Source organism: Pelophylax lessonae (assembly GCF_965119305.1).
Source record: "Pelophylax lessonae genome assembly, chromosome: 7".
In the NCBI taxonomy this organism is placed as follows: Eukaryota; Metazoa; Chordata; class Amphibia; order Anura; family Ranidae; genus Pelophylax; species Pelophylax lessonae.
The window spans coordinates 218860325-218876046 of record NC_138774.1 but is presented as its reverse complement, the minus strand read 5'-3'; the positions used below and the strand labels follow the sequence as shown (position 1 = coordinate 218876046).

General features: G+C 45.8%; 1 protein-coding gene across 1 annotated transcript in view; it reads left to right on the top strand.

The window, feature by feature from the left end:
• Window positions 1-15722, top strand: part of LOC309559539 (bile salt-activated lipase-like) — a 49574-nt gene that overhangs the window by 4564 nt on the left and 29288 nt on the right. Inside the window, exons 2-3 of the mRNA XM_082262839.1 lie at window positions 885-1038; window positions 8655-8777. Coding sequence (XP_082118965.1) covers window positions 885-1038; window positions 8655-8777 — 277 coding nt within the window. The remainder of the gene's footprint in view (window positions 1-884; window positions 1039-8654; window positions 8778-15722) is intronic.

Sequence of the window (15722 nt, the reverse complement as noted above, 5' to 3'; positions counted from 1 at the left end):
ATGTATAGATAGCTAGATACTGATAAAGAATAGCCTTTATGATACCCTGTAACAAACTGGGAACATAATTAGGGTAACATGAATATCCTCCAATCTCTCAATTGCCCTAGTATGGAATAGCATTCAGATCTACCTGACAACAAGAAGGGGTCCCGGTACTGGTCTGACCCTTTATTTAGCATAAATGGCCTCTTGCGCAACTTCAGTCTTCACTAATAGTTTGCCCACTCCTGAACAGTCTATCACTAAAGATAAAAGGCTCACTATATAAACATCAGGAGAGTGCAGGGCATGCCTAAAATTATTTCTTATGCTTTATACAGATTTGGGTATTAAAATGCATTAACGTGTTACTAAACCCAGGGCTCTGCATTCACTATATCTGGTCTCCCACAGTACACAGAACGTGGAAATGCAATTATTTTAGTAATAATAAACTGCGAAATTACTTTTCTCATCAGCAGTTTATAGCAGCCTTGTGATTTCTATTGGTTCCTGGTGAAGCTTGTAGGAGTTTGCAAACTGCACTGAACTCCTATGAGGCTGCAGGGCTCCTGACCTTATGTCTGGACAGTGCTGATTGGCCCTGTGCTGGTCACATGCACTCTCCCAAACTGAGCATGTGCAGCCTGACTCCAAAGGCTCTGTCTTATCCAGAGATGTTTTGGAGTCAGTGGAAGAGGAGGAGGAACTGTGTATACAGGATCAAACAGCCTTTTTGCACAATGCAGAGGATTAACCCCTTAGGTTCCACAGTGAGTATAACGAGCATGCTTTACTGCATATACAGACTGATTTTACTGTTGTGGGTTTAGTGACACTTTAAGAAACTATGTCAATGTTGCTAATGAAATTGCCTTTCTATTCTGATTTTGCCCTTACAGCTTGGGGTGGTGCATACAGAAGGAGGATTCGTAGAAGGAACAGCCAAGAAAATTGGCATTTTAAACCCAGTTTATCTGGATATTTTCAAGGGGATCCCATTTGCTGCTCCTACAAAAGTCCTAGAGAAGCCTGAGAAGCATCCAGGATGGTCAGGTAAGTCAACTTGTCTCCTATGTAATGCAGTAGGCAGGACTGGGATGATTGCAAGAAAAAAAAAAATATCTGTTGCCAATAGCAAACAATCATCCCTTCAGATTCCAACCTATACTAGAAAAAGTATACATAGAATCTAGTTACTTTTGGAAACAGAGATTTTTTTGGTTTCCCACAGTAAAATTTAAGTTTGTCCAGCCAAAACATATATTTTATTTGAAATACCTTGGCAATGCTTTGTACCAGATTCATAGTTTTTAGGGTGGTTTTACAAAGGCATTGAAAATAGGCAGTTGGGTCGCGTTTTTACAGCTTCCTGACCAGGCGAAATTATCAAAGACTGCAGAGTTTGGCAGGCGTTAATGCTTTACAACCGTGTCTATTCACTTCTATTGAAATGTACCACAAGCATGCCGTAAACACTTATGGCGTTTACAAAGCGTTTAAGGTGTAGTTGCAAAATGTCCCATTTTAGCCTTGAAAAAATGTAAAAAAAAAATACATCTTACAGGGCGTTTGAGGAATATTACCTAATGCAACATGAATGCCTGTGCAAAACAACCAAAACTCTCATTAATACCATAGGTACAGTAATGGGCTTTAAGGCTGTTGTAGAATGCAACGCCTGTGTGAATGAGCCCTTGTGTCATTATAAACAAATCGGAGGTGGGTAAACATATTTCCCAAATGTCGCTCATTAGAAGCCTATTCTTTTTTGGTGTGATCTATGAACCTCCAAAAAAAATGAGCTATTTTAATACTAAATGTGTTTATACTGCATTTAACCTTTCACCCAACCTCAAAATGATTGCATTTGTTATTTTAAAATGCCATTATAGAGGAAAAGGGAGGTGAAAAAACAACTATTTTACTGCAACCTGCAGCTTGGGGGCGCATGTAGCCCTTTGTCACTTATTGTGCAGCCCTCGGGGCCCCTTCTGATAGAAGACTGGGTTTCCCTTATCTAGGTTCTGAAGGTAGTGATGAAAACATATTCTTTAGACTGGGTTCTAGTAGTTAAAGCTGCACTCCAGGAAACTTGAAAATTTCCTCTTGCATTTAGGCTGCCCCTGGGGTTAACTGTTCATTTAAGTCTAGAGGGGGCATAGAAAAGTAGATTTCCAATCCTCGGCTCCTCCACTGGTCCTCTTAGCATCAGCACCCCCCCATAGGCTCTGGTGGCAGAGGCGTAACTAGAACCTACAGGGCCCCGGTGCAAGAGACCATTAAGGGCCCCCCGGACCCCTGGCTGGGGCTCTTCCCTTCAAGCCTGGGGCTCTTACCACTGATCCTGGGGCCCTTTACTCTCGTTGCGGGGCCCCTTATTATGATCCCGCAGCAGGACCCTTTCACAAGTTCTGCAGTGGGCCCCCTTCCTGCCATCTTGGAGCCTCCTCACGGTGCTGGAATGCCAGGGCCCTGTCGCAAGTGTGACCTTTACAATCCTGGAAGTTCACCCACTGATTTCAGTAGTTTTTATATTTTGGTATTTTATTTGTATTATTTTTTATCATTTTATTTAATTTTTTTACAATGTCACTGACTATGACTCTGTCCATTCAGAAAAGGAAGGAGCTGGTAAATTACATATTTACGACCCCTTCCAGGTTCTCTATTGTGACACATCCCCTGCAGCAGCCGGCAGGAGAGGGAAGGGAGCACAGTGGGGGGTGGGGGAAGCACACCGGGGCCCAGAGACCGCAGAAAACAAGTGAACTGGATAGGAGGAGTGGCAGGGGCAGCATACAAAGGAACCAATCTCCTCCATTTTCCTCCTGCAGCTACAGGAGGAAAAAGGAGGACAGTGATTTTGCTACATGCTGCCCCAGCCTCCCCTCCTATCCAAGTGTACAGGGGAGCCGCTCAGGCCCCCTGGAGCATGGGGCCCAGTTGCAATTGCAACCCCTGTAGTTACGCCCCTGTCTAGTGGTCTAAGGTCCATAGCCCTGCATTGGATATGATGTTACCAAGGGACAGGCCACCACCAGAGCTTAGGGGAGCACCATCTGCCAGGGGTGCCCAGGATCAGGAAAGTAAATGTGCTTTCACTCTCTGCTAGATTATTTAGAAATTATAATTGGAATAATTAGAAACAGAAAAGTGACGGCACAAAAAGAGTAGTCAATCGAGTCTGCCCCCTTTTTTTTTTTTTTTTTTTTTTTTAACTTTATTGTCTGTGCATAGATCTATGGTTGTCACCGGCATGTTTGAAGCCATTTACTGTTAACTGTCTCACTGCCTCTGCTGGTAGTTTATTCAAGCATCAACTACCCTTTTGGTAAAATTATACTTTATAAGATTAGTTTTGAACTTTCTTCTAGTTAGTTTAGGGTCATGTCCCAGTGTTCTTAATTTTTTTTTCATATTGAAAAAACTGCCCTCCTGAACCCTATTCACCCCCTTGCTGTGTTTAAAATTGAGCACTTCATCTTCTACCCGACTCCCCTGCTGACATTCCACCATATTTAAGGGCTGACTCAGCCACCCTGCCAGGACATTCTGCCTGGGAATTGGCCAAGTTCCTTCAAGTATGCAGATCAGCCCTCCTGGCCTCCACCCGCTAACTTTCTAGGCGTTTCTCCAAACTTCAAGATCCAGGGGGAGGTACCAGAGACCTGCATCTCTAAGGCCTCATGCACACTGGACGTTTTTACAGCTGCTGTTAGCAGCGTCAGACGTTTTTTTTTGCAGCAGCAGAACGCCCATCCATGTTATTCTATGGCCTCATGCACACATAGAGCTTTTAGGAGCTCCAAGTGGCATAGGCGTTTTACAGCTCCAAAAAAAACCCAGAAACTGTGGGTTCAGGAGCTCCAGCGTCAAGCTGCAAAAAACGTCTGACGCTGCTAAAGGCTCCATAAGGCTTCATAACGTTGCTTAACGTGCGTTAAGCCACGTTATACGTTTTTTTTCTTCCATTCAAAATCAATGGTTCCCTATGGGAGCCTATTGATTTGAATGGAAGTCACACCGCAGGTCGGATCAGGGTGATCCGACTTGCGGTGCGACCTGCACTGTGAGAATCTTGAGGGGGAACTCCACGCCAAAATGGGGAAAAAAACGGCGTGGGGTTCCCCCCCAGGTTCCAAACCAGGCCCTTCGGGTCTGGTATGGAATTTGAGGGTAGCCCCGCGCCGAAAAAACGGCGTGGGGTCCCCCCCAAAATCCATACCAGACTCTTATCCGAGCATGCAGTCCGGCATGCCAGGAAAGGGGAGGGGACGAGCGAGCGGCCCCACCCCCCCTGGATCATACCAGGCCACACGCCCTCAACATGGGGGGGGTGTGGGTGCTTTGGGGCAGGGGGGGCTCTGCACCCCACACCTCAAAGCACCTTGCCCCCATGTTGATGAGGGCAAGGGCCTCATCCCCACAACCCTGGCCGGTGGTTGTGGGGGTCTGCGGGCAGGGGGCTCATCGGAATCTGGAAGCCCCCTTTAACAAGGGGGCCCCCCCAGATCCCGGACCCCCTCCCTATGTGAATGGGTATGGGGTACACTGTACCCCTACTCATTCACCCCATAAAATGCAGTGTATGGAAATAACGACAGGAGACGTTTTGGAAAATTTATTAAAAATCTTCATCCGGCTCTTGTCCTCTCCGGGGGTCTTCTCCTCTCCGAGAGTCTTCTGCTCTTTTGCTGTCCGCCCTTCTTGTCTTCTCTCCGGGGGTCTTCTGCTGTCTTCTCCTCTCCGAGGGTCTTCTGCTGTCCGCCCTTCTGCTGTCCAATCTTCTTGTCTTCTCCTCTCCGGTCTTCTGCTCTTTTGCTGTCGGCTGTCCTTCTTCCTCCGGTCCTCCTCCGACGACGTCTTCAGCGATTATGCCGGCCTCTGGTCTCCGCAGCTTATTATATAGCCATTAGGGGCGTGGCCGCCAGATGACGTCATCGGGAGACCACGCCCCCTTGTGTCACAGATGACGTCATCTGTGACACAAGGGGGCGTGGTCTCCCGATGACGTCATCTGGCGGCCACGCCCCTAATGGCTATATAATAAGCTGCGGAGACCAGAGGCCGGCATAATCGCTGAAGACGTCGTCGGAGGAGGACCGGAGGAAGAAGGACAGCCGACAGCAAAAGAGCAGAAGACCGGAGAGGAGAAGACAAGAAGATTGGACAGCAGAAGGGCGGACAGCAGAAGACCCTCGGAGAGGAGAAGACAGCAGAAGACCCCCGGAGAGAAGACAAGAAGGGCGGACAGCAAAAGAGCAGAAGACTCTCGGAGAGGAGAAGACCCCCGGAGAGGACAAGAGCCGGATGAAGATTTTTAATAAATTTTCCAAAACGTCTCCTGTCGTTATTTCCATACACTGCATTTTATGGGGTGAATGAGTAGGGGTACAGTGTACCCCATACCCATTCACATAGGGAGGGGGTCCGGGATCTGGGGGGGCCCCCTTGTTAAAGGGGGCTTCCAGATTCCGATGAGCCCCCTGCCCGCAGACCCCCACAACCACCGCCCCGGGTTGTGGGGATGAGGCCCTTGTCCTCATCAACATGGGGGCAAGGTGCTTTGAGGTGTGGGGTGCAGAGCCCCCCCTGCCCCAAAGCACCCACACCCCCCCCATGTTGAGGGCGTGTGGCCTGGTATGATCCAGGGGGGGTGGGGCCGCTCGCTCGTCCCCTCCCCTTTCCTGGCATGCCGGACTGCATGCTCGGATAAGAGTCTGGTATGGATTTTGGGGGGGACCCCACGCCATTTTTTCGGCGCGGGGCTACCCTCAAATTCCATACCAGACCCGAAGGGCCTGGTTTGGAACCTGGGGGGGAACCCCACGCCGTTTTTTTCCCCATTTTGGCGTGGAGTTCCCCCTCAAGATTCTCACAGTGCAGGTCGCACCGCAAGTCGGATCACCCTGATCCGACCTGCGGTGTGACTTCCATTCAAATCAATAGGCTCCCATAGGGAACCATTGATTTTGAATGGAGGCAGAAAAAACGCTGCTAACAGCTACTGTGGCCAAACGTGCAATAACGCTAGTAGAAAAAGCTACTGAAAGCACGTTTTTACAGCTGCTGTTTCCCGGCGTTATGTAAACAGCTTTGGAGCACGTTTTTATGACGCCCTGTGTGCATGGAGCCTAAGTCATCCAGCCTGACCTGCAGTAAACCCTGACCCATATTCAGACTCCAGGAGTCATAACATTAATTTGCCTGCGCTAACACTAGTAGCACACTGGAGGGTGCTGCAATAGTCAAAATATTTATTAAAGTGTTTAATATCACAATAAGTATAAGTGCAATGTTTTAACGTCATACAGGACCTCTTTTTCATGCCTGATGAAGTGGTCCTGAGTAGCCTTGAATCATTGCACTTGCATGTATCGCACTGTGATTGCACTTGATTTTGGATCCATGGTGTGCTGAAGAGATATGATCTTATATTTGCAAAGTCTAGTCCAAAGGACCAAGACCATTCTACAAGACCACCAGTATGTGGCCCATCACCAATTTCTGAGCATCCTCTAATTGTGGCATCATTTTGAGTGGCCTCTGTAACGCAACACAGCTCAACAGTCAAAAATGAACGTCATAAGCAATGTTCCCTCTAATTTTTTACTGTGCTGAGCAAATAAAAAAATTTCTGAGCGCAAACCTTTAGACTGAGCAATGGGGGGGGGGGGGGGATGTCAATGCAGAGTGACCAGCGTGCCCCCAATAAGCAGAGTGCCACAGCAATGGCCCCGATACATTGCAGAGTGCCACAGCAATGCCCACGATACATTGCAGAGTGCCACAGCAATGCCCCCGATACATTGCAGAGTGCCACAGCAATGCCCCCGATACATTGCAGAGTGCCACAGCAATGCCCCCGATACATTGCAGAGTGCCCACAGCAATGCCCCCAATACATTGCAGAGTGCCCACAGCAATGCCCCCAATACATTGCAGAGTGCCCACAGCAATGCCCCCAATACATTGCAGAGTGCCCACAGCATTGCCCTCAATCAATGCAGAGATGCCAGCGTCCCCCCCCCCCAGGACCCGTGCACTTACCTCACGAGTCACAGCAGCTTCTCTTTAGTCCCGGCTCCCTAGTCCCTGCGTCTCCTCAGTCCTCCCGCCTCCTCCTCGGACCTCGGCCAATGGCATGGGGTGGTATGCCTTTCGGCCAATCAGGAAGCGGGAGGACCCGCTCCCTGATTGGCCAGGAGGAGGATCCGTGTGACAATAGCGAATTTTCATTCGCTATTGTCACACAATGGGCGGGCTCTCGGGGCGCACTGCGTGGCTGCGCCGTCTGACATTGTATTGCGCGGGACCGTCATTTAGACTGCGCTGCCGCGCAGCTTAAAGGGAACATTGGTCATAAGGGTTGACTGGGTTCTCTGATGTTGTGACGCTGAACTCCAGCAAACAACTAATAGTTCAGAAAAAACATACATTTGAATTTACCTGCCAAAAGATTTGTAATCCTATGCAGCCAGTCTTGTGGCCCGGGTGTGCTGCAATGTTCATGTGCTAACAAGGAAAAAAATGTAAGGAGGAGAAAGCAGAGTGATTGAGAGATGAGCTCTTCAGTCTGTTGCTTCTCATTTCAATGTCCAATCACACAGGCAGGGGGGAGGGACACAATCTGTAAGGGTCCTTTCTCACGGGCGTTCCGCCTGGTGGACTCCGCTGCTCTTAGCGGGGAATCAATCCGCTGACCCCTGCTGAGCAGGCGGATGACAGGTCTGTTTCCACTCACTGTGCTGAGACGGACCTATCAGAGCCCCACTCTCCTCTGAGGAGATTAGAAGAAAACGGACTGCCTGTCTGTTTTTCATCTGATCCGATCCGCCAGACGGATGGAAAATAGAGTTACCATCCGTCTTGCTTTCACGGACTGAATCAGATAGCAGCGGGTGTCAGTGGACATGTCACCGCTGACATCAGCTGCCTAATAGGGGGAATGGAGCGTCCGATCAGGTCATCCTAAAAAACTGACAGGCGGACCTGTTTGGAAAGCCCGCGTGAAAGGGGCCTTAGTGTTACCTGCAGCAGAGAAAATTCAGGTCTCCTGCTGTGCCAGACAGAGCTGCGCTGCGTGTCAGAGCTGTGTAAAACGAAGGACTGGATGGATAGAATTGAAATTTTTAGGCATGTTAAAAAGCTCCCTTATATGTACATTATCTGCGTATTTAGCTGTTAGCCTGGAGTTCAGTTTTAACTTCGTATTTGGAGAAGGGGCCAATTGCATGACTTTGCCAGATCACATGACTCTCCTTATACACTTTCTCCCCCTCATTGAGTATTGAAGAAAGTAGAGCTAAATGCCTACTCCTGGAATACATCACTGTATTTTTATTTTTTTTTACTGGAAAGCAAGATGTTCAAACTCCCCTACCCTTACCCTAAATGAGGTTCTTGATGCAGTGTGAACTGCCCCTTTAAGTCCCAGGTAATCTGGAAAACTGTATGCAATAGCTGTAACATCAAAGTCTGTTTTTAAAACCATTTTTCTCTTATGTCCTCCGACAGTCGCCGCCGCCTCTAAGTCATCACTATTGGGTATTGACTTCAGCTCCGCAGGAGTAGCTAGGCGACTGTCGGAGGACTCAGAGAAAGGAATTTTACAGGTAAGATTTTACAAAAATTCTGTTTTTCAACCGCATTTTATGATTTTTCTGCAGGTACACTGAAAGCTACGGAATACAAAAAACGTTGTATTCAGGCAACTCTGCTCCAGACTAGTACAATGGGAGATCTGGACTGCCTCTACCTGAATATTTGGGTCCCTCAGTCTCGTAAAGCAGGTCAGTAAACGCAACACAGAGGTGCTATATAATTTGAGGGCTACATCCACTGTTTGACATTTAAAATATTGTAATGTAAGAATTTTATTTTATAACTGACAGTAGTAATGTAAAAATATTAACCGCGCTAAAGGAAAAATACAGTGAACAGCAGCAACTTCTAGTGTGACCACACCCTGTAGAATATTGTAAAAATAAGTCGCGCTATAATATGATCAATGGAGATATAAAGTCCATACAGTCCAAACATAAAGTGAAGATGTAATCCAGGACCAGGAACCCCAAAGGGTATATGCTTACCAGATTGAGGTAAGGTAAAGGCAGATTCTTTGGATAGAACTTGTCACCTTGATAGTAGATCCAGGTCCACGTGAACGGTTAGCTCAATGGTCATTGGATCATGGAAGTAAAGGTAAAAGCGCAATAGCGTAAAACCTTACGAACTATATTAATTGGACACCACAGTGTTCTTGAAAAATAAGTTCAATTGTGTGAATGAATGAACCTCGCCTCTTACCGAATATAAATAGTATTGAGCCTGTATGGTGATCAAGCATCCAAGGACCCGATCCTTACTCTGGGGTGCTGTTTTCCTCAAATAACGGAGGTATTGCAAGAGTTCACCTCCACACAGCTCGGGCCTCCTCCTCTACACACCGACTCGGTAATATTCGGTAAGAGGCGACCCCTATTGGTTTATCTTATATTGGCTCCGGGTTCACACTGCATTGTGATCTGCACGTTTGCTATAATCCTTATTTCATATGGTAAGAGGCGAATCTAGCTACAAAAGGTGGTGGTTCAACACGCAAATTTCACACTTTTGCCTTCCCTTTATTGGCTATTTAATTAACGTTGTCCGGTAAGAGGCGATTTCAGCTACAACACGTCATATTATTGATTTTGATGTTTACCCTTATCACCTTTTGGTAAGGGGTACCCATCACATTTATATTTATTTTTATATTTTTATTTTTGCATGTTTTTTATTCACTGTTATCAGTGATCAATTTATTGGTGGAGGTTCATTCATTCACACAATTGAACTTATTTTTCAAGAACACTGTGGTGTCCAATTAATATAGTTTGTAAGGTTTTACGCTATTGCGCTTTTACCTTTACTTCCATGATCCAATGACCATTGAGCTAACCGTTCACGTGGACCTGGATCTACTATCAAGGTGACAAGTTCTATCCAAAGAATCTGCCTTTACCTTACCTCAATCTGGTAAGCATATACCCTTTGGGGTTCCTGGTCCTGGATTGCATCTTCACTTTATGTTTGGACTGTATGGACTTTATATCTCCATTGATCATATTATAGCGTAACTGACAGTAGTGATGAGCAAATTGGTTCGCAAATGAATGTATCGGCTAATCATATTTTTACTCGCTTTAATATTTACGAGGGGTCTTCAAAATGTTTCTGCATTACATTTCTTATTAAAAAGAGTTTAAAAAAAGTGCTGAAACTTTACGAAGAACCCTCATATGAATGTAGTTATAACTGATCTGCATAATACATTTCATAAGTTACATTTGGTAGATTCCTGAATTTTGTTGTCCTATGCAGTTCTGAGAGATCTGTATGTAGATATTCAGGTAAATCAACAATAGGAAAATGATGGCGCTTTTGCACTGCATGGAAACCGCACGGTTCGGCTCGCTTTTGTGCTTTTCCACTGCTGGTACCGCATGGTACGGTGTAGGAACGGTATGGTACGGCGGCGCTTTTCCACTGCATGGAACCGAAGGGTACGGCTCTCAAAAACAGTACCACCTCGATTGTGGTTCCAAGAGGTACCATATCCCACAATCCTTTGCATGCAGTCAATACTAGCCACTGATTGGTCAGAGAATCGTTGTTATCCTACCCACTTAACTTTAGTACTACTTTAGTGGAAAAGCAAACCATACCGTACCGAACCGTTCCAAAACCGTACCATGCGGTACCAGCAGTGGAAAAGCAAACCGGGCCGAGTAGAGCCGAGCCGGTACTTGCAGTAGAAAAGTGCCATTAAGGGCTGTTGCACACAGGCGCCAAAAACACCAAGTTTTTACTCATTCTGGCATTTATTTTTTATTTTTTTTTGTGATCTGGATGCAGCCCATTGCTTACACAATAGTGCATACATATCAATTAACTAGTGCAAAAATACACTAATAAACTAATGTAAAAAATACAAAAATCTGTGTTATTGGTCAGTATTTTACACGTGCATAAGTCACGCCTCCCCTAAAATATTTAGCGTTGTGGGAGATGGATGTTTTACACGCATATGCATGGGTAAACAGGCACACTATAAGGAGTATACTTTTGTATTAGGCCTCTTACACATGATACTCCTGTTTGAGCATCTACTTTTTCATCAGTTTTTTTTTACTATGTATTTGCACGTATTTTTGCGCAATTTCGCGCACATGCGTGCATATTCGCGCAAGTGCGCGGAAACCTATTCTCACGTTTATGTTCTGCACATTATGTAAATGGCCATTTGCGCACATTTGTGCGCAATGGCGCGCATTTGCATGCATTTGCGCGCATGAGGTGTAAATTACTGACCAAAAATGCAGATTTTTCAATTTTGTTTTTACTGAAGAATGCACAGCGCTTGTATACGCGCCTGTGTGCATAGGCACATTACAATTAATGGGCTGTATTTTAGCTCAGTAAGAAAAAAAACCTGTACGAAGCTTTCTCAAGCTGCAGTGTACAAGAGGCCTTATGGGAAAGAACTTTCTGCCAGGAAGATCCAGCGTTCATTCATCAGTATTGTATACAAGGACCCTAAAGATTATCCAAACTAAATCATCACTGGCCGACAGCTGCTCTAGGCTATGTTCATGTTCGGTATGTGTTTTAGTGTGGAGTTCTTAAAAATGTCCCGCCTACTGCAGCAAGCAAAGCATGTCTTCTTTTTTGATAAATGGTGCATGTAAAGCACACAGGGTCGGAATTCTATACCAAGGTAGGTTGTGGCTTAGAGCAGCTGGGTTGCCAGGGACAGCACACAGCCATCCACACATGATGCCTCTATCCTTTTTTTTTTGTATATTCATACCTTATTAATTTTCAGTAAGACATATACGATTCCAAGTCCTTACAAAAATCAGCAGTTCTATGTAAACATTATTAATCTTAGTAACCCCCCTAAAAAAACAAAACCCCTCCTATTCAATTCTCCAGTGTCCTCCTTCCATCTCTGAAGAACCCCCCTCTTATGCTTTATATCTTCTTACCCTAACCCAGACCCCAAGGGTCCCGGTAGATTTTATTCCTAGGCTGTATCCCCTATCGGCTTCAGACATCCATCATCTTTATATTATCCTCCTTTTTTAAACTTTATGCAGTCCCCCCGTATATCCTGATATTTCCCACAGGAATCCTCTACTGCCGATTATCATTTCTTCCGCATATCTCACTCAATCCACGCTTACGGCCCAATCCCTTATACTCGGGGCTTCTGGCACTCGCCATAATGCCGGTGTCAGGCTTTTAGCAGCATTCAATTGGTGAGGTACTAAAGTATTTTTATATACTGTCACCTTTTTCTCTGTATTGTGAAACGAGCATGTCCAAGGTTCCACCTGAATGCAGTCTCCTGTAATCTGGTGGATTGTCCTAATGATCCCAGAAAGAAATGGGAGCTAATGATCCCTTCCCAAAAAACTTGTATCTTTGTGCACTCCCACCACAAGTGTGCAAATGTTCCAGGGGTTTTACATCCCCTCCAACAAGTTGGGGATATCTCTGCACTGAACCTGAGTCCTCTGTGGGGTGAGGTACCACCTAGCATATAACTTATAGCACATCTCTGTTGTCCTTAAATCAACCAATGAGGAACAGGCTAATCTTAGGACTTTCTTCCTCTTTTCTTCATCCTGAAGGGGCCCTAAATTCCTGTTCCCATTTCCCTAAATATGGCGGGTTTACGGGTTCTAATTCCCCAAGTAAATTCTTTATATAAATATTTTTGATATGCTATGTTTGATACATGTTGGAGAGATATGCTATGTTTGATAGATGCGGGAGAACTAAACAGTTTCTCCAATGGTCTCATATTATCCCTCCCTCGCAGAGGCTGTGGTAGGGAGTGCACAAAATGCTGCAATTGTGTGTATCTACATTTATTAAGTGGCATATCCCCCATTTTTGTGTTGTTTCTGAAAAAGTGCACATTCTATTTCCTACCATTACATCTTGTAATTGTTTCTCTTCACTTTTTGCCCATCTAACAAAATATAAATAAACTTCCTTCCCTGGTTTAAAATAATTTGTGTCGATATTGAAATCAGAGGTGCATTATAATCCCAGTGAGCCATTCTACATATGCAATTCCATGTCCTTAACGTGTTCCTAGTCAGTGTGCATGTGCTATTGGCCCAATCCCGGTATTCCCATGGAACCCAGAACATCTTTCCCAGGTCTGCCCTACTTTGTGCACTCTCTATACCCACCCAACTCTCGCCTTCCTTATTATGCATCCAGTCTTCTATTCGTGCTATAGAAATTGCCTGATAATATTTTTTTTAAATCGGGCGCCGCTACCCCCCTTGACCTTTTCCCCTTTGTTAATACTGCGTAGGCAATTCTAGGATGCTTATGTGCCCATATGTATTTTAATACTATTGCTCTTCGCATTCTGAAGCAGGCCTGGGGGATGGTGATTGGGACTATTTGAAATATGTATGTAAGCTTGGCGAGAACATTCATTTTTACTGCGTTTTATTCTACCCAACCATGAAAGGGGTCTGGGTCTCAGGGAGTTCAGTTGTTGACCTTATTTAATATGGGTATATAGTTGGCCTTATACAGAGTCATTAAGGATCTAGTTAATTTAACTCCAAGATATCTCAATTCCTCTCTACACCATACAAAAGGGAATTTGGGTTGGATTGCCTGTTCTCTCCTTGATATTCAGGATCTCTCCTCGTGAATGACTCGAAATTGAGTTGCCATAATACCACGTAGGGAAAAGGCAGGATGACAATTTAACCCCTGATGCATGTGCAATATGTGTTTCTTGTAAGCAAACCCTCTTCCCCCAATAATGATGCAGTTTCTTAGATGCCTTATACCTTTTACTAGGTGTATTCAGACCTCTCACATTATATGATAAATTAACCGAGGCCTTAAACAGCAGCTAACACACCCTTTTCCAGGTAAAGGTCCCCCCCCTCCCCCCTTTCCAAGAGGTTGGCCCTTCGAAGGGCTGGACAAATGTCTAGATCTTATTCCTTGTACGGACCTGGTGACACATCACTATTGTTTCTTACCGTCCAAACCTTCCCAGGGGGGAAACCACTCCAGCGCTCTGACCTAACCCTACCCACTGGATCAGCAAGCCCTCTTCCCTTCTCCCCACCTCCCAAAGGAGGAGAAAGGAACGGGAGGAGAGGGGGAAGGGAAAAGGACAATTGAAAAATTCTCACATTTCCCCATGGGGCCACCTCCCCTTCCTTAGCAGCATTGGCACATCCGAGGACTCCTCCCACCCTGGCAACGCCAGAGGTGGTAGGTTTAATTTGTTACAAAAGTCTTCTGGGAATCTCAAGACCGCCGTGAGGCCATCTTTTTTGGCTTTGAGAAAGTCCTTAAAATCCCAGGGATAGGAGATGTTAGAGGCCCGCATCTGTTCTATCTGGGGTTTAAGTAGTCTAGTTCTTGCCAGGGTCTCAGTCAACAGGTCAGCATAAAGCTATACGTTCACTCCTCCTATAATAATCCCAGAAGAATGCCAGGCTTTTTCCATAACTATCATCTTTTCTTCTGCATAGTGAAACCTCACAATCGCATCTCTTGGTACGCCTCCACCCTGACTTCGGTGTCCTCCCACCCTGTGTACTCTGTCAATTTTTATAGTTTCTGGGGGTCCCTTCCCCAGCATGGGGTTAAAAAGACCCCACACTACTGATCTCCGGTCCCCCTGACCATGTTTCTCTGGCAAACCCTTAATTTGCACATTTTTTCTTCAACTTTGATTCTCCTGATTTTCTAATTTATATAGTAGGGAGCGATTAGCTCTCTGCAACAACTTCATCTGTTTGCCCAGGTTATCTAATACTTGATCATGTACATCTATTCTCTTATCCAATTCCTCCACATGATCGAGTACCTGTCCAATATCTGCCCGGACTGCTGCTATCTCCAATTTCAAAGATGTTTCCATTTTAGCCAGCTGGCCCACTAAGGCTTCCTTAATAAGGGGCAGGCTTGCTTTGGGATGCTCAATGTCCCCATCTCCTTCTACTAAGGCTGAACTCTGTCTTTTAGAGTCTCCATTTTGCTCCTTAGGTCCCCCATGAGGGGCCCCTCCAATACTTTTTGGTCTAGTTACCCCTGGGCCGCTTATCCTCTCTGCTGAGGGCTCCTCCACTATAGGTCTTTGCTTTTCTCTCCCAGTCCGTCTCGGGGCTCCTTGTCTTGGGCTATCAGGCCCTTCTTCCAGCATTCTAGTCTCTGCTGACCTATAGAGTTGGATGCCCTCTGGCCTAGGGGCAGGTTGAGTTACTTTACTGGCTTTTGATTTGCCTCTCATCCTTGGCCCAATATGGTATTGACCATGAGGAGAAGAGGGAGGGCCGCAAAAAAGATAGATGTCTAAGCCACCTAGCAGATAAGGCTTATGCCCAAACGCAAGAGGGTGGCTATAGAAGACTCCATGATCAAACGGAGCATACAAGAATAGAGGGCCCTCTGTTGATTATTCGTTGCTATAGGGGGGCTAGGGTCTCAACGGCAGTCTTTTTCCCCTTATACTGATTTAGGGGTCTTTATCCTTTCTTCTCCCCCTCATAGGGCTCTTTCACATAACTTAGCACAGATCAACCCTAAAGGCAAGCTTACCCCTCCAGCACTGCAGTACCGGACGGGCACAGCTCTTCTTCATCCACAGCCTCCACAAATAAAAGTGGAGGGTGGTCCTACAACCTGTATAGCAATGA